This window comes from Sabethes cyaneus, chromosome 1 (genome assembly GCF_943734655.1).
Source record: "Sabethes cyaneus chromosome 1, idSabCyanKW18_F2, whole genome shotgun sequence".
NCBI classification, from domain to species: Eukaryota; Metazoa; Arthropoda; class Insecta; order Diptera; family Culicidae; genus Sabethes; species Sabethes cyaneus.
In genome coordinates, this window is record NC_071353.1 from 128206279 (window position 1) to 128226062 (window position 19784).

Below are 19784 nucleotides of genomic sequence, written 5' to 3' on the forward strand. Positions count from 1 at the left end.
CAAAGCAAAGCCATGGGTATAAACGTCCTTAAGAACTTCTTTATCAATAGACTTCGCAGCCAGTTATTAAAGTACAGGAAAATTACGGGGCTAGTGCAAAGATCCTATTGACTCTATAAGCAGCACCGCCCTGTCGAGCCTCGAACATGCGATGACTGGCTTGTTAGGCCAGCGTCGTACCCCGGAGCTAACTGGGCGGGCAAAACAACTGAAGTTTGATAGTTTGCGAATTTGCACAAAACTGCACTCTACAGAATACTAATTCTCGCGGGCGCACGGACGGACTCTGGCGGGCATGAATCATGAACGCTGAAGGAAGTTGATCGATGAGGGTTCGAGGTTTTTGATCATGAAATTCGGCGAACAATATTTGACGGCAAAATAGAAAATGAACTGTGGTGCAGACGCACATTTCACGAGCTATATAAAGTATATAAATATGCTGATATACTGAAGGTAGTCTGCGTAACGTGGCAAGCTGTGATGAGCTGGGTATGTGGCCAGAATGCCCAACAAAAGAGTATCCAAAACTATTTTCAACAGAGAGCCAGGAAAAGGTCGTGGAGTACTAGAGGACTCCCGCCACATAAGTAAAGTAAGTCAACTCTAGTCAAATGGTTATCATAGGCCATACCCATACGATACCAGCTTGTTTTCAGCTGATCTTCGATGAGGGTTTCCTATCGAACTACTGTTTTGAGACAACCGTCACCATTCAACTGAAGCATGATGAATGATTAACACTCAAAGTCCGTAAGACGCGACCCAATCGAGGTCAGTGCGACTTTTCTCCGCTGAGAAAAGCAAACAAACCCACCCAGAAGGCGTGAACGTTGAACGGTTCATGACAAGCCACCGCCGGGCAGAATAAGTTCGATTGTTCGATTGCCAATGTAACATCGCATCGGGGCCAGGCGGGGAAGCATTTTAGTACCAACTTGTCAAACGGCACCCGGTAGAACGGACACGAATATGACGGTAATAACCAGAAGAAAGCCAGTAGTCACCTCTAATTAACAATAGAGGGAGACATTCTTCTGCTGGTTTCTGCTTCCTGCTGCTGCTAAGCTGAAGAAACCCGGTGAATGTTTACACATTAATAAAACATTCAATTGCAAACAAAGCTCCCGCCGTCCGTCTCTCTTGCCCTTCATCGGGGCGGTGGATTTCGTTATGACCACTACTGTATCACGGCAACAGTGCGCGTGTGTAACGAACGAGTGCAGTAGTGTCCGGATGATCAACCGCTGGGTGTCCCGTCCCGATGGATGCGCGCTTCACTCCTTCTCATCCACTTGTGGAGTGAAATTTATGACCTACGCCTAGCCGCGATCGGTCGATACGCAAATTGACCAAGCCGAGAGCACATCACTGTTTGCTTTGAATGCTGCCTGCTATGGCAGTAGCCACTTCTCGTTCGTCTCCACGCCCGGCGAGTGACTACCGAAAAGAGTCACGCCGGACAGAAGGATGATGGGTGAAACGTGAACCAAACATGGCTGGTAGTAATTTAACGGTTCTGTTGAAGAAGTCGATAATTAAATATTTGAACTTACTGGTTGGCTCCGGATTGCTCGGTTACACGTTCTCGAAGACAACCGGATAGTGGCTGGCCGGGTCGCCGGAACGAAACGTAAAAGTTCCGATCCGAGCGGTTGTCTTTGAGAGATGCTGCTAGAAACTGGTCAGCCATAGAAGAGTTGCAAGGTGAGAATTAGATCTGGCGGGCGGGCGGTTGAGTTCACCTACGGAGGAGGTTTGATCGAATTTTCGTCAGAGCTTTTTGAAGTTGCGCCGCCACCGTCGCCGGAGGAATGTCGCAATGATTCAGCACGGGAGTTTCCAGCTCCAGTAGGAAGTTCGCCGTATGGTTCCGGAATCTTGCTGATCACGCGTCGACAAACAGAGGCTAAATCGAGGCAACTGTTAGGCTAATGATGCGTTCCAGTAAACAACAAATTTGTATTCCCAACCAATCTTGAAATTCAATAATTTCCCTGTTCGGCACTGCCTTCGTCGATGTTGCTACTTCTCCTGCCAATTGTGCAGCGGCTAGTGCCCGCGAGCACTTTTCCTACCATTCTAGCTTTCAGCTATTATTATTATGAATAAATTAACATAATTTTGTTCTAGGCTTTTTTTCTCTGTCTTTTTTACCCGGCTATTCCTGAGCCTTAATGTTGAACCAAACACACGAAAACCATATTCCTGTGCTTCCTCCACTTCATTCCGCCGGTGTGCGCTCCTGTTTTTACGGCATGGCATCACATCGCTTGCTACCGAGTCGAGTCTCCTTTTCCATCGTGTTTCTTTCATCATTTCTCGAAGGTTATTATAAAATTCTGCATATTTCCATGTTCGATTTTACCTCCTCTTACTGTTCCCATTTATTTACTTTACACTGCTTCCTGTTCGCATGTCGAACGCACCACTACATTGCCGGCGGTTTGCTTCACCACCAGAGCAGTGATTCTTTTTGAGCGGGCTTCAACACTGGTGTTTGTGAGTCTGTGCACGAGTGAACGGACTTATTGGTGATCGCATTGCAGTTGGTGGGTTACAATTCGTAAGTCCCATGCCTAAATGTATAAGCGCGAACGATCTCGCATCTCAGTTGGACGACACCGACGACACCACCCGTAAACGGGGTACGACACGGAAGAGAGCGGCGGCAACCCGCCAGGCCATAACCCTCTTCCAGTTCCGTCCAGCCAGCGGCGGTCAATAGGTTTGGCTCGAGCGATTGAGATTCAAGACATTGAAGCGCACAAGCTTTCTTGAGCGCCGAGATCTCAGTCCGATTTCAGGCTTATTTGTTCGACTCGGCTCGACGTTCCTGGGGCTTGTGCCGTAAGAAAACGAACAGCAACAACAACAACCACATCAGCAACAGCAACAAAACCGTAAGAAGGAATTGGAAATTGTAACTTTTTCGCCTTCGGCTAAATGATGTGAGTCTCGAGAGCGAGCGGAGAGAAATCGGCTGCATGATCTGTTTATGGCACGGATAACGCATAGGAAAGGGTCAAGCAGAATTCATCCAGCAAGGGGTTCACAAACTGCTTGCGTGGGATGTGCGAGGAAATCCTGTGGCCAATTATGGCCAGCGGGAGACCCCTCGAATGCTGCCAGCCAGCCCGAAACCGTTCGCATAAATCCAGCCGCGAAGAGAGAACGATTTCACACGGGAGATGCAGGCAGAGTCTCTACTAGGTGCGTGTGTGTACGCCGGACTGGATGCAATCATGCAAGCAAAAGAGGCTTTCTCGTTTAATTACCCCTCGAGGGCGAATGTAACCTTTTTTGTAGGCTCTCAATGCCGCGCAAGGGATGGATGCAGCAGAACAGAGTTGAAGATTTGTGGCGGGTCGTTCAACATTGCGCCGAAAGCGATCACGGGCTAAGCACGCTAAATCACCGGTTTCCTCGACGTGGCCACTTTAGTGCGAAGGGCCTCCTTTTCTTCCCTTGACCTACCTTCTGCGCTGTTAGCTCGGGATAAGTTGAAAAAACATTTCGGAACTTTATGTGGCGAACCGCAATCGCGATGGACAATCGTCTTTGATACGACCGGCAGTTCATCACCCGTCCAGACAGTTTTCCATGAATGCGACGACGGGAGGACCTAGTTTGTAGTCAAAACACGCCTCAACCGCGGATTGTCGAAAACAAGCATTGTCTTGCTAAAACCTTTGCAAATTCTTCAACGCCACTGACTGTGCAGATGATTTACCTCGAATTACACCTTATCCATACGACCAAGTCAGTCAGTCTCTCGCTGTAGCCACCAGTAATTAGTCAATTTATATTCCCCGGTTAAAGTTGGGCATAATCATTCAACGGTGATGTCGTGTATCACCGTCGGAAAACATACGGTTTACGCACACACACTCACACCAACGCGAAGCGCCGCTTTGATGCGGGAACTGGATTCGGTCACACGGTCAACTTCGGCGTCGAAAAAAAACAAGATTTCCTTCTCTTTTTTCTGATACCGACAACATCTCGCAATCGTCACCAGCACCACCGCACCGTGGCGTGGCGGGGTAAGACCAGAATTGCTGACACGGACACGAAAAACGGTCATTGATGAAAATCTGCTAAACGACCCAATCGGGCGTTTTTTTCGGCTGGAACTGCGTTGTGCAATCACCGCGCTGCCATCAGTGCGCGGCACGGCCGCAATTTCCTGCTGTTTGCTCACCGCAAGCACACTGACCATCATCGCACGGAGTGCGCGGTCAACAACTTTTTTCGGGTACTATCCTGATAGCGATCGCACATCGTCCGTCTTGTTGTCCACGCTGAGTGGGATGCCCTTTTGATCTCCCTGACTATGAGCAATTGCGCGTGAATGGAATCGAATAATTTGCGATGGAAAGAAACAATCGCAACCAACCGGAGTTCACTCCCTATTCCCAAAAAATCCTCTCAACGCATAAGGTCGTAAGCGACGAACCTTACGTCATCGTCGTACTAACCCGAGAAAAACTTGAATGGTTTCCAGTGAAAAAAAAAAAAACGAACGACCAGACTTGGCTGTGGCGATCACTTTCTAAAAAAAATATCCCTCGTTCGCCAACATCTTTTTTATCCGTCAAATGTGATCGTGCGTGACGAATAAACGTCCGGACGACGCGCGATGGATGGATGCTGCAACCCAACGACAGACTGACCCCAACTAGCGCAGCGCCGTCGGAACCCCCCGAGAAAGAGAAACGTAAATCTCAAGTCTCGTCACCCGACAAACTGTCGTACAACACTCCGGACCGGAGCCCATACTGGGCCTTAGGTAGGACCCTTCGGTAGGTTTTGGGCTCCTCTGCAGTGCCGAAAATAAAGAAAAATCCGCTTCGTCATTAACAGTCTATTTATCGCTGGCCGTTAATGGCTGGCCCGTGTGGTGGCAGTTGCGGCGACGGCGGCCTTCTAAACTGCAGATAATTAACTTTTTTCTCATCGGCAAACAGCTAGCAGGCAGGCGCTAGCTAGCTACTATGCGAGACCCAATCACGCACGCTAGCTAGATAGAGTGTTTGTGTTTAGAAAAGGGAGCACGCTGATTACAGACACAGAAAATCTGGGAGACACCGAAAGCAACACCGTGGCTTTTTTTCGTGTGTGGAAAAGTCGCTTCGATTAGGCAAAATAATGGCCTTTCTGCGTGCAGCAACCCAAAAGGTTCGGTTCGGCATGCCCAATTTGAATGACTCTTGTACACACAAAACAGTGCACAGCAAATTTGCCTCTTTACTCTAATCGGCCGATAATTTGCGACGGTTTGCGGTGTTTGTGAGCTCTTCGATTTTGGCAACCTGACGAGATTATCGTTGGCGTAATGCGTTTTTTTGTTTGCTCGTAATTGTAGTCAATCTAAAGTTGAGAAACCTCATCCGACAGACCCCCTTACCACGTCGCTTATGAACGCAGTGTTCACCCTGCGTTGATCGAATGTCGAACACTCCCTCTCGCTCGCTCTCTCTCTTTCTTTGTGACAGATACTTATTCTTCAATTAAAAAAAGACAAATTGGTTTCCCCTTTATGACTTAATTTAGGTCCAACTCCAATTACAGCGCGCACCAAAGTGGCTGCAGATATGTATGATTTGAGTGTGATGGCCATTGTTAATTGGCCTGATTTATATTAAAAAAAATTACCACTCAGGCTGCGACCGCGTTAAAAATGTCATATCCTGCCGCTGAATGGCCGCCTGTAATTGCACTCTATGATTGACCATAGACAAGAAAATTGCACAACGCACCATGTCACCGCTAAAAAGCCACTCGCGAGTACAATTATTCTCGTTGTAAAATCACCGGGTTTTCCAAAACTGGCTGGTTACGACGTCCAATATGCGTCCCGTCGACTGCTCCTGGGGAGGGGAGGAAATAGTCGTTCAATTCTCACCGACGACGACGGGTGAATTGTCTCCAATAATGTCGCAGGAAAGTTTTTTTTATTGAGACAGAGAATAGTCGTCAGAGAATGCAGGTTATGCGGAACTGTTATTCGTGAAATTCGGTCACCTGAGAGAGGCTGCCGATGCGAATTTGATGCCTTAATTGTGAAGAGAATGTGTAAAATATGTGAACGTTATGAGATACGGTACCCTTCCACTTTAAATTGTTAAGCATAAAAACTTTTTTACGTAAGAATATGTTGTAGGAATATTTATGGTTACTATTAAAATAAGCATAAATATTAGATTAAAACTTCAGTCAATAAATATCAGACACAGCCAAGAATGAACAAAACAGTCAGTTGCTTCCCAGGCCGGATACTACTTTGATTCTAGAAAAAGTGACAGAATCTTCCCGACCCAACAGGTCAGGAATAATTCATTTCGATAAAATCTAGACCAATGCTGATGTCCTGAAAGTAAACGATGTTGTAAAAGTGTAAAATCGTTTGAACTTCCCTTCAATCGATTTTATCGTTTGAACATTGAACCAATACGAACTGGATGTCCTGAAAGTAAACTGTTAAAGAAAGGCGCAACCATGCTTTCGCTTCAGCCGATTATATCGATATATTATAAGAATCATTTTGAAACTAGTCTTGTATGAAAACGTGGTAGACGAAATATTCAAGCAGGTGACGCGATGCAGAAATTTTCAGAGTTAAGAACTGCACTCAAACATCAACGACGGAATTCTTTACATACTTTCAGTTGTATTGCTGTCAAGTATAAAAATAACTGAAAAGCAGAGTGCCAAAAAAACTCGGAAGGTACAGAGAACGATCACAATAAGTGACGATCTTTCAACTGACATAAATTTAAACTGACATTCCACATGTTAGTTGCAAGACAATCATACTTCCAATCAATCCTTCATAATAAATGGTGATTTCGATGTTGTAAATGATAACCCAGATGAATTGATTTGTCTTTTTTCTGTTTAACCAAAAGTTGCGCAATGTTAATTACAAACATTTTATGTTTCAAACAAGTTCTTAAAACCAATAAACGCATATCGTTTGTCTACTGGTGTGAAGTTTCCAGCCAGTTATTAAATTACCTGGTGCTAGAAATCACGCAAAAATCTTCAAAATGCGATATCACCACCAATCACCAAAGGATGAGTGGTAACTACAACTTATGAGAAACGGATAAAAATGATACACGGGGTACATGCGCTTAGAAACTTTCAACTTCGTCTAACAAAACTTTATAAATTTAATTTACAAACTGTTGAACATTGGAAAAATGCCCAGCATCATACAATTATATCTATAATCGTTGTTCTACGTCAATCAACCCAGCGTTCGTGCCCGTATCATAGACCTTCATACTTTTTTTTGTAAAAATTTCACCAGTTTATTCTAATATAATGACATTTTCTTACTTCCTGCAAAGGTACAGGCAGATTTTTAATCAACTCATATTGATGGTTGAACAATATTGAGAGGCTAATAAACCGCAAGCGTTTGAAATCATTTATTCGAGTGTGTTGTAACCGACCGTTGAAGGACGTTTTATTACATCATGTTTTGGTGGTTGTCATTATTTTACGCTTTCTTTTCCGCTGTTCAATAAAATGACAAATAATTAGATGCGAATGCAGTATACACGATGGTTTTCATTCCCACGGCTACCTGCTGGCAACTGCAACTGAAGCATCCGTTTTGTGTTTGTCAAATCCAATACGAATGACTATTGAATTTTACGTGAAAATTTCAGCAATTACTTGCATAATTTATTTTTGACGTAGGACTACGTCTTACGGCAAGTGTTGAGATAGGGTGTCATTCCAAAAAATCGAAAAATGCGAGCGTCACGAAATATGAAAGGTTTTAAGCGCTAATAGCTCAGCGGTTTTCCGATCGATTTTCAATATTCTTACACCAATCGATCGGAAAATCTTCTAAGAATTGACCCAAATGAAGAAAAGTATGGATTCTTGATGTTGAACTATTGAAAAATTGAAAATAATGAACCTATGTTTTACCAGAATTCTCGCTTCGTGATTGGTTGGAAGATTCTTTACGATGTCTAAACCTATACCAATTTGATATCTGTGCTTGGGAAGTAAGCCAAAACAAGTCACAAAGCTCCCTCATTTCAACAAGATTTCTCAAAACCGCGATTAAACCTAGACCATTTTGATGTCCTTGCTTGGGAAGTACGCCAGAAAGAATGACAAAGCCCCTTCGTGCCAACAGATTTCTTACGAACGCGATTAAACCTAGTCCAATTTGATGTCTGTGTTAGGGAAGTGTGCAAGAAAAAATGACAGAAATCCGTTGCCCCAACAGATCGTAAATTCTTTACTGCGAGACGATTAAACCTCGGCGAATTTGATATCTGTGTTGGAAAAATGTGCTACAACTGTAGTGTTCGGTCATAATACGACTCTGTATGAATACGCATGCTTGCCGCTTCATTAGAAGTGTAGTGAAAAGATGTGCTGTTGATAAAATAGGATTGAATTGGTGAAATTCCTTCAACGTGGGTAACCATGGGTAATAAAAACAATCTTTAATTTCAGTAAGGTAGCAGGAAAGCAATAGTTTGTGTTCTTGATTTTGTTAAATTGTTTTCAAATGCACAATCTTTTGAGAATTGAAGGTATGCAATGTTACTACTTTGATAAATGTTACATACAACGCATGTAGCATGTATATATGTTGCATTTAGCACGTATATATGAAGAATCGAATGGTTACAAGCATGAATACATGCTACTATCACTACAAAGAGACTTATGTAGTCCTGCGTCACCTATATATGCGGTCGTGTCTTGTACACAACCCCTCTGATTTTTTCACAAAAAAGAAATATCCAATTGCTGTATCTACTACGAATGGTTTGGTATGCAAACCGTTAAAATATTTTCAAAATTCCCTAGGTTATGAGCCTTCAAAATCTTTCACTTCTTCGTGGCGGTGGCTCGATTCAAAATTTTGGATTGACACTCTGCGGTAAGACATAAATGCAATCGAATTTCCGGATGATCGGTGCGAACTGGTAAGAGACCATAGTAGAGAGTTGGTGTAAACTCGCCGTCCCTGGTTTGGAAAACTTTAATTTAAAATTTTTATACACAACATTTCTGAACATTTTATCTGTTCTATGATGTATTAACGAATAAATTCTATTCAGTGGTAAATATCTTGGTGCTATTTAAAGTTTTTCATTTCCCTGTCATAAGTTTGTTTTCCTTTTAACAAGTGTATAATAAGAAGAGATTTAGACCAACGTTAAAAGTTAAATTAAGTTGATTTACCTTGCTTTACTCTTCAACCGTGACTTTCCTTTCTTGGGGAAGAGTAAATGCTTAATAAGAAAAGTGAAAAACTGGATAAACTGGAAAATGTCTGATATAAGGTTAAAATATTGACTATGCGGAGCTGGGACTCGAGCCTACAATTTTCAAAATTCCCGGTCGAGTGTTAGTCTATTTACACCACCGATACACTCAACCGAAGATTAAGATACTCGAACCCACTTATTATGCCGTATGAATAAAACAGTTTGCTTTACTTTTCCAGTGTAATTCTTATGGGAGAGTTTGCTCTAACTCTTTTATTCATACGGCCTATTACTTAATCAATGATTTTAGTTTAAAATCAAAAATTTATCATAATTTTAGGGTAGACGTTCCATTAGTCGCGTAGCTAAGTACAATGTGATTTCTGTTTTCTGGTTTATTGAGGTGTATGCTTCAATATACCTCAATATTGTGGGATATAAATTTATCAAGCACAAGGCATTCGTCACAAGGCAAGACGATTGCATTCGTTGTACGAGAAGCTTTATAAAGAAAAAAATAAATTTTCCGATTCAATTATATTGTACCAATAGTTGCGCTAATGTTCCCTTAATTAAGTTTGGAGTTCCTTTAATTGTATTATTTCGTATACATTGCTAGGTTGCTAGGTGAAAAAAAAACATTGTAGCGCAACTATAAAAATGAACGCCTATAGTTGTGCGCTTCAACTGCGCCTATAGTTGAGTTTAAAAATCGGCATTTTAGCAAATAATTCTTTAATTTTAAATATTGTAGTCTAACTACCAATACTCCTAAGAACTTGTTTTGTATAATGAACGTAATAGTTTTATTTGAAATGCAACGGTGACGAAAATATGCATTAATAATGAATAGTAGCGCAACTATTGGTACTATCACAACTATTGGATCAACTACCCTAACAATATTTGATAAATTAAATTTTCATAATATTTTAAACGAACTTCGAGTTACGATGCTGGTCTAACAAGCCAGTTGTCGTATGTTCGAAACTGGGTTGGGCTGTGCCGCTAGAGAAGTTAGTAGGATCGATGGACTAGCCCCGTAATTGTCCTGTACTCTAAAAACCAGTTGCGAAGTAGGGTTACGGACCCTTTTCGTCATACGTAAATACGACCCATACTTTATTGCGAGTTTTTAAAATAATTAATCCGCAAGAACACAAGGTTTTTACACCAGATAAATCTGACACATCTTGCCTGTGAATAAACATGAAAATGAATACCCATTTAGCCCGAAAAAATATTTCGGAACTTACATTTCTCAGTGGAACAATTTTTCATGCTCCAGCGGGAATTCGTCATACGAAAACTGCATTTCGTCATTAGCAAGATTTCTTTCGTTTATAATGGACAAACATCAATTATTTACAAAAATCTATGCATGTATTCTTTGAGCCGTGTGAAGCGCTATCCAGCTACTATAAAAAGTGGAAATAGTTCGAATCACAGCTTAAAACTTCAAGTAGTTACTCCTACCGATCCGGTTTCTCTTCGTAATACTCAAAACTGGTAGAAAAACCAAGAGGACTTCTATCTTTTGAACAAATAGTTAAAACTAGTAATTTTCTAACATAATGTTTTCCTCGATAACGAAGAGACAATCTATAAATATCAATACCAGATTAGTTTTGAATGTAATTTGTATTATCATAATTGGTTATAACGCTGGTTTCTTGTCTATATATCTGAAAAGTAGACGAAGACCCGCCGTAGACGAACCCATCCAGCACCTTATGCCCATAAAGAAAAGTCGAGTCTTAAAAAGACCTTTTTAGATATCGCTTTTAGTTAGTAGTTAGTAGTAGTTTAGAGTTTTATCTCAATCATCTTAACAGTGAAAAAAATTCAAAACTTCAGTTACCTCAAAATCTAGTTACCCAACAGCCAATTACTTGCCGTCGAGCGTTTAGAGACAGTTCGCACATTTCTCCCAGACTCCCAAAACTGGATTTGAAGTGCCCCTCGCTAGACCATTCAAATCTCGCCCAGAACGCTGAAGAAGACTTCCAGATCAATAACCTTGAAGCCAAGGTATCAAACTGTACTGGAATGCCGTCCGAAGTTCTCTCTCTCTCTCTCGTCATCTTCCCTTCGCAATCAAAAGTGCCCTCTTCAGCGACCTACTTCAATTCAAAAAAAAAATAAAAAAAAAACAATCTCGAACGTTGGGCCATGTTTACCTAGCTCTACTCGCGCTGTGTACTCTTGTACTTTTCAGCTCCAAAATGTATGAGTGTCCCCATTCGCAAAAAAACCTACTTGAAACCTTTCTTCACTCGTTTTGCGTCGCCGTGCCGTCGCTCGTCGTCGCCACATTATCTTTTCACTGTCCAAAGTTCCACGCTCTCGGTCCGTCCGTTCGTTGGTTGGATGTAAAGAAGCTGGAACTAGTTTTACATACCTTACCTTGCGAAGAGGTTGCGCGCAGCACAATCCCATCCTCTCTGCTTTCCTTGCAGGCTCCCCATTTTCGCTTCGTCATCCGTCAGGCCTGCCGCGAGTCATCACAAGCTGATGGCCGACTGCGCTCGACACCTTCTTCTGTAGTTGGCTTACTGCCTATGAGGACCTCCACTGGAGCGCCGATCGAATTCGCCAGCTCGATTGATGACTTCCATACAATTGTGTCGCCTCCGACATAAAGAAGAGGAATCATCACTTGGTGAGTTGTATTGCACTGGGCCGCCTTTGAGTTCGTTGAAGAGACCTCATCTCACGTTATGACAATGAACGTTAATATATGATGATTAGTTGTTGTCGAACAATGTTGCAATTGCAACTACCTGCTCCTCCTGACGTGCCCTTGCCGACCCAAATATTCGAAACGGAACTGGATTACATTCAACCGGTAGGGCACTTCCTATTCTGGCCAGATCCCGTTGGATCGATTGACGTTCGTGCGCCACGTCTTTTTCCGCATCATCTTAATCGCTCGTCCGTCAGTCAGTGTACTTTGTATATTGATCCCAAGATTATAGACCCAAATAAAAAACAATCGTAGTAATAACAACTATGAAAACAAACTGTACACTACCCGTTCCTACCATGAAACGAACCAGCAAACGAACGAACGAACAAAGTTGAAGCTGCAACAAATCTCATCTCAGTCGCCTACCGCTCGGCCCGGAAAGAGCGGCTGATGGACTCCTCTCCGTCGGCGCAAGAAGCAGAAGAAGGTACAATCACCTTAAGTCCATCATCATCTTCTACTCAAATTATATTTCCACATTTCGATGTATTGGTTCATGTGGGATGTTGGTGTGGTGTTGCTGGCTGATTCAAGCCTCCGAAAAAAAAACGATGCAAGATTGAATAGGAGAGAAAGAGGAAAACACCGGAAAGTAGAAGAAAACTACCCAGGAAGAGAAAGACCGAATGGATTTCAGAAAAGGACGGGTAGAAAATCTTAAAATCGAGAAAAAGCCACCGAGCCATAGGGGCAGTTAGTCGAATCGGCAGATGAACGAAAGGATGATAAAAACAACACTATATAAAGTATTACAAATGTATATGGGGTATTATAATGGCTGCCCGTCGCCACCCCTGGCACTCCCTTTTTCCATAAGTTATCCAAAAGTAGCGACCAGAACTTTACTCATCGGGACGGGATGACTCCCCACAAAACTTCGACCGTTCGGACGAGTACTGGGACGCGGGGCTCGCCGAAAACAAAGAACCGCGTGACACGAGCGAGCGAAAGGGTTTAATCTCAAGTGCGTGCCTCATCTTGTCGACTGCTATGCCAGTGCTGCTGCTGTTTCGGTCGCACAGGCTCTCGGACCGCGTTTCCATGTCATGGCTTTTGTCGCTGGTCGCCGAATAAATGGCCTCGAAAAGGCTTAGCGTTTTATTTTATTTTTTTTTTTTGCTTTTCGTTGTTCGGGGTGTGGAGATGTCATCCATCTAATCGAACCCCGGCTGGTTGGCTGGGAGAATAAGCGAGCCGTGTGCGCAAAATTTTGGTTTAAAACGGTGATAAATTATAAGATTTGCTCCGGTCGGCGCGACGACGACGACGATCTGCGGTTGAATTAGTTAGAATCCCCGCAGGTGGGATGGATGACGGTTCGAATCATGAAAAATATAGAGTTATCTTCTGTCCTTGGCACGGCAGGACGATGTCAAAGACCTGGCTTAGAAAATGCTGCGTTTTGTTTTTTTATTAAAAGGAAATAAAATAATCGTACTTTAGATAACCAGCTTTAATCCATAAGTAATGGCCACTGGCGTCGTCAATTTAGCAATACCCTGATAAGCTTGCTATCAATGTCGATTTTTTTTACTAAGCTTAAGGAGTTGATTCATATAAATGGATCTAAGTCAATGGACATTTTTATGGATTTGCCTCTTTAAACAAATTCGTACGATGGTTTAAATCATAATCTGCAAAAAATGTAATTCTGGCAGAGTTCAAAGTTTTAAAAGTCATTCACATCTTTGTTAGCTCAAAAATCTGCGCTTTTTCTCATCATCAAATAAAATCTGTTATACTACATCAATGACAATCTTTTTCTTCGCCTGTATCTCAAATTTGTTCTTCCTAATGGAGTCTGATGTCACTTTTGTCCAGCGTCTTTTAGTATAAAAATAAATTGACAAATATTCCTCTTTACCCATACACTAGGTGTGGTATTTAATGGAAAACATTTGCCAATCCCAAATCGATTACTACAAATTATCAGTAATATACAGTTTTACAACCCACTTTTGATTACTACCTCCATTTAATAAGCCATAGAAATTGGATTTTTTTCTACTGCTTTCTTGTCAAAGCAAGATCCACTTTGTCGTTCGCACAAGCACAAGAACTCGGAATAGCATTAAATTGCAATAAAAGAGCAAACCAGCATTAAACATATATTTTTACCATCTCCCTTTTCCTTGTCCATTACTGGCTCAAACGTGAACAAGGAAAGTCAATCGCAAGAAAAAGAAGGAACTACTCTTGGTTCATCTAACAATATATGTATATGCGAGAATTCCTCATGTGGTTGCACAAAACAGTTTGGAAATTGCAACATGATATGTCAGACTATACATGCAGCATAAAGTGGTATAAAAAAGTTTGCTAACAGTTCTAGGGCCTTGGAAAAGACTTGGTTCAAGTCAAAAACAACATATTTTGTAACATGAATTTGATACTGAAATCACTCTTTCTTCCTTCTATAATCAAATTTTAAACGTAACTTTTGAGCGTCAAATATAAAAATATCAACTACGGTTTAATATACATTTGTAATTCAACCAAGAGCACTCAAATCGGTTCAATGATTGCTGAGAAGAGAAAACTCCATTTAAGGCAGAATTCATTTCTTGTATACCCAATTGAAGAACAGACAAACTTAACTGTTTGAAGAAGAACGTACAAAATATATCGTCACACACATTATGTGTCATCGATAATTGACATTCTCAAATATTAACTTACAACAGCAATATCCCTCAGACAAACAAGTATGTATTTATTGCAATGGGCCTTTTGTTATAAAAAGAGCCACTGCGGGGAAACCGGAGACATTCCCAACCAATACCAAATTTTAAATGGCTTTTACAGCGTGCGAAGATGGGAAACGAGTGTATTAGCACAGAGATTGAGGTGTTAATGCCATATGATGAAAAAGAAATAAAAATTTGAGAAGCTTTGAAAAAGCACTTTGTACTAAATTACGTCTCATAACTCAATTTCACCTGTACAGTTCGAAAACTCTTCGTGTGATTCAAATACTATCGAAGGTGTGAATAATAACACCGGAAATAATTAAATATACGTACTGTACTGTAGGTTTACCACTTCTGAAGCTTTGGCGATTTATCAAATTGTCTGAAATTTCTTGCCCTGACATTTGGAAACCTATACCTATATTATTAGGCAACATTAGCAAATTGAACGTTCTCCAAAATTTAGAAAAAAATACAGTCAAAAATGTTGCGATTCCTTTTTTACAAGTAAATTATTTAAAAAAGTCAAATTCTTATGTTATAAAGCTGTCTAAAAAAATACAGAATCTCTCAAAACCAAGCACTCCTGCTTTAACAGGAGAGCTATAATATAAAAATCAAAATTGTGTGGAACATATCAGAAGATGGTATCCAAGTCCAGCTTTTATTGATTGTTTCTGTACCATGCTAGGTATTTCAGTTTTAAATCATAGTTTTTTCCCGTGTTTCGCGACTCCGCGACCATTTGTTTTTATCTATTGTGTTGTTGGGCCGGTAACTATGATTAGTTACCGAAATGGCTGCTAAATTCTCACTGAGAGAGAAGACCAACATTTCTCTTTACGAAAGCACGATTACGAATGCAAAAAATATAATCATAGCCGATAACCCGACCGTTGCTGCTAGATCAAGGATGGAAAATCAGAGATTTTTCATCTTTCGCACTTCATTTGTTCTCTTAACAAATTTCAATATTTTGTTCCCTTAGCAATTCTCAGCAGTCGGTCACAGTGCTATATTTTACCTAACTGTGTGGAAAAAGGTAACTTATGTTGTTTGTATTAAGATTCAGATTAAGATAATCTCGACCAGAATAGCTCCCCGGTGGGATTTGCCAAAAAAATAAAGATCAAAAAATTTTATAAATAAAATAAATTCTTGCAACGGTCGATTTCGGGGTTGATGAAAAATTAGGATTTGCCCCCACCCCCCTCTTACGCCGTCCATAAAATTGCTCTCTTGTTCCTCCATAAAATAGCTGGTCATTTTATCTTTCCAACGACATATAAATTGTTCAGTTTCGTTCAGTAATTTAGTAGTTATTAGCATTTGAAATCTTTCATTCCAACGTTGCACTTCTATTTTCGTTTTCTCAAAATGCTACCCAGTCCCAGTATAGTAAACAAAGACATAGTCCTACGTCAAAAAATGTCGGGTTTGTGTTCGATTCGGGCCTTTGCACACAATGCCTGCAAGCATTATTGTCTTCGGAAATATTGTAAATTTCTTCGGGAAAGTTATTCAGCTAGTCAAATACAAAAAGTTCAAAGTCAAAATTAATGAAACAATTATTTTTATGATATAACCGCTTGTGAATGAAGATATTCCACCAAAAGTTTAATTTAAAGTAATAACTTACTTTACTTTAGCACAGCTTAGCATCTAATATTTTTTATATTCGACAGACATCGCACCCAACTGTTAGAGTTCATGTCAATTGTGGGGATATTGCTGCTATCGTATTGGCTCTTACAACCTCTTCCAGTTGAAATTGGAACACTTGACGACTGATTTTGACGTAGGACTACGTCTTTGTTTACTATACTGAGACTGGGTAGCACTTTACGAAAACCAAAATAGAAGTGTAACGTTTGAACGAAAGATTTCAAATGGTTATAACTACTAAACTACTAAACGAAACTGCATAATTTATATGAGACCACTTCCGTTTTCATTTGTAAGGGGAGAGCAAATTTTCTCATAACTCAAGAACTAATCAAAGAAAAGGGAACTAAATTTGACATGTGGGGGTTTTAGAAGGCAGAAATTTTTTCTATGGTGCACTGAGACCCATCCGTCTTTTAACAGGGGGGGGGTCCCATACAAATGAAACACAAATTTCCTCATAACTCGAGAACTAATCAAGCAAATGGAACCAAATCTGGCATGTGAGGGGTTTTGGAGGCATGAATTTATTTTATGTTGTTTTGAGACCCCTCACCCCTGTGGTAGGAGGATAAGACCTCTCATACAAATAAAACAGAAATTTTTGCGTGTGTGCTATATATTCTGCTATGTAACAAGCGGTAAGCTGTGAAAGTAAACTAGTAAAATCTTCTCAGAGCAAGAGACAGTAAATCTACGGCACGTCATATTTGCGATGAACGTGCTTTGACTTTAATGTTATTTGTAACCAATGGCCCTTTTAAAGGCCACAAATGAGTTAAAGTAAGATTATTGAAACATGTCAAGCTACGCATAATCATTTTTAACACAATAATCTGTGGGCTGGTCATTCATTACTACGTCAACCTTTAGGATGCACACAAGTGATTTTTAAAAGAAATCCAAATGTCGCAATGGCTGCAGGTGTTGTACTTATGAACCCCCGTCCACGTATTTTCAAAGCCACCATTGCATTCAATGAAGAATTGAATCTGAATATTTCTGAATCGCTCTGCTCTTTTAAATTCACTTAAACAATGGCACTCACATATTTTTATAAACATGCATATGCCAGAAATGCAGCTTACATTGGTCTTTGATCTAATGATCTGATATAGTCCTACATCACCCTTTTGTACAACTCTTAGGGCTGTATACCTTTCAGTTTTTTAGATCAATATCGTACCTGAGGCCAAGTGGGAAGAAAACGAACCTATGGAACACATTTTTTGATGAGCATTGCATTGTACAAAGATATACGCTCCTCTGGGTTCCGTAAATTATTTTAGCCCTAGAAATGAGTGCTCAGAAATTGCACAGCATTTTTCGAAAAAATACTTTTCCGTATAAATCTGGCTATTAGTCATAGCTGCTGAGCCGGCAGTTGATTTTTACTGAGAAACAATGAACGAGTGTTGTTTCGTTAGGAAAGTGGGAAACCCTGGCGCTTGTTTGAAGACGTAGGCAGGTTGTATTTGCTGCACTGCGACGAAAATGGTGCCATGCAAGCAATAACATCGATGAAGCCAAAAATACGTTATACAAGCGATACTGCCCACCAAATCCGAATAAACTATTATTCCGCTTCCACAAAGCAGTACCGTGAACCCCCGTACGTTTGACCGTTTTTAATCTGAACACTTTTTAATTTGAACACCGCTGGTTTGCATGACGTGCAAATTACAAATGGCTCAAATGTCATTCTCAATATGACATCATTTTGTTATGCAGACAATGCACATAAACACGATTTGTTTGTACTAATCTAGCGTGTTTAATCTGTTTGACATTGCGTTTTCCCAACGATTACGATAGAAATCCGATCGGAGAATGAAATATTCGCTGCTTGCAACTGCCAACTTAATCAAACCTCCAAAGCGATAACAAAGAGCAGGGCGGCCAGTTCACACAAGTTCCAGCATATTTAGGGTTGCCAATTGTTCGAATTAAAAACTAACCCCGTTAGTTTGCATGAGCAATAGTTCAAACGAGCGGGGCTCTACTATACTAAGCGAAGTCAATTTAGTCCTACAGCAAAAGGCGTTTCATCGGTGTTACAAATCGTAGTGCTCGATCGTCAATATTTTTCAGATTTCAAACGCAGTTTTCATAAAATAATAATAGAAAAGTTCTATTAATTATCTAATCTGCTTTAGAAAGCTGAAAAGCCAATACAGACTAGTATTACTAAACAAAATCAGCAAATAATATTCTGCTACATAAAGGCAATAAAGGCAGAGCTGTGCGGCAAAACTAGCTAACCCTGACCGTTCTAGTCCTAGCCAAACAACATCCGTCGTCTTATACAGAAAAAAACCGACAGTTGGTCCTTGCTCGCGAGACTGCTGCGCACGTAGGTATTAGTTAAATGCACTCACACACTTCCGTCGCTAAGTGCATTATCCTGTTTCGTTCGTAACACACATGTGTACCTTACTGCTTTCGTCTTACTATGTTGGGCTGGGTCACCTCGCGCACGGAAGAAGGGACCCACACCGTGTTGTGTTGTGTTATGTATTCAAATTACAACAAAAGATTCAAGGCAAAGAATGAGAACAGCCGAAAAGAAAGTGCCGAAATTACATTTTTAGGTTTATTGCTCGATCATTAGGACAAACGAAACGAAAGATTTGGGCATCGATCTGTCCGACAGAGAAGAATACTGCTGACTCTGAGCTGCTGCAGGTGTGCGCAAAAATTTCTCCGATCGATGAGAAAGCAACGAACCCCTCGGACTGGATGCACCCGTGCAGTGCTATATCCTCGTTGTTCTCTTTCCCGTGGTTGCGTCTCTGTCTCTCCTCAGTTAACAAGGAGGGTGCCGGATTTATGCTTTGTCCCTTTGTTTCTACGCATGTGTTTGTTAAAATGTGAAAATCCTCGCATTGCCTGTACTGGTGGTGCTTGCATTCAACGGAATCTAGGTTACACTGTTTGGTGAATTTTATTTTGTAATCTAAAATATGTATTTCCGCCTACTAGACGTGATGCTTAACCTAAGACTTACCGGAAGTACCATCAATAATCATGCAGAAAATCAGGCCGGCTGCGAGTAGTTTAATCCAAACCTCGTTCAGTCCGAGTGTCGTTATGGCGGACGACCTCCGGCCGGTGGTCGCCATCAACCGCATAGTTCCAGTACGGAAAAAACCTTTTGTGTAATAGTTTTTTCTCCTGCTGGTCCGTTATCTTCTGGTGGGCAGTAAACACCCCCTTGTCCAGAACACCTGTTCAATTTCTTCCTTTGAATTTGCGTAATACTTAATCTTCTTGCACTTCGTACTTCTCACAACGGAAAAATAAACTCTTTCCAATCAATTTAGTTTTGATTCTGCCATCTGTGCGTCAAAGCACTGCTTGCAATCACTGGCACTTCCCCCCGTTTGGCGAGATCACGATTCATTCATTGGCGCAACTGAATTAAAC

The 19784-nt window shown here is 41.0% G+C and overlaps 1 protein-coding gene across 1 annotated transcript in view; it reads right to left on the reverse strand.

The window, feature by feature from the left end:
- The window catches only part of LOC128732821 (neurogenic locus Notch protein), a 164573-nt gene extending 145108 nt beyond the window's left edge, over nucleotides 1–19465 (reverse strand). The window contains exon 1 of the mRNA XM_053826225.1: nucleotides 19366–19465. Coding sequence (XP_053682200.1) covers nucleotides 19366–19387 — 22 coding nt within the window. The 5' untranslated portion in view covers nucleotides 19388–19465. The remainder of the gene's footprint in view (nucleotides 1–19365) is intronic.
- Nucleotides 19466–19784: the final 319 nt, after the last annotated feature.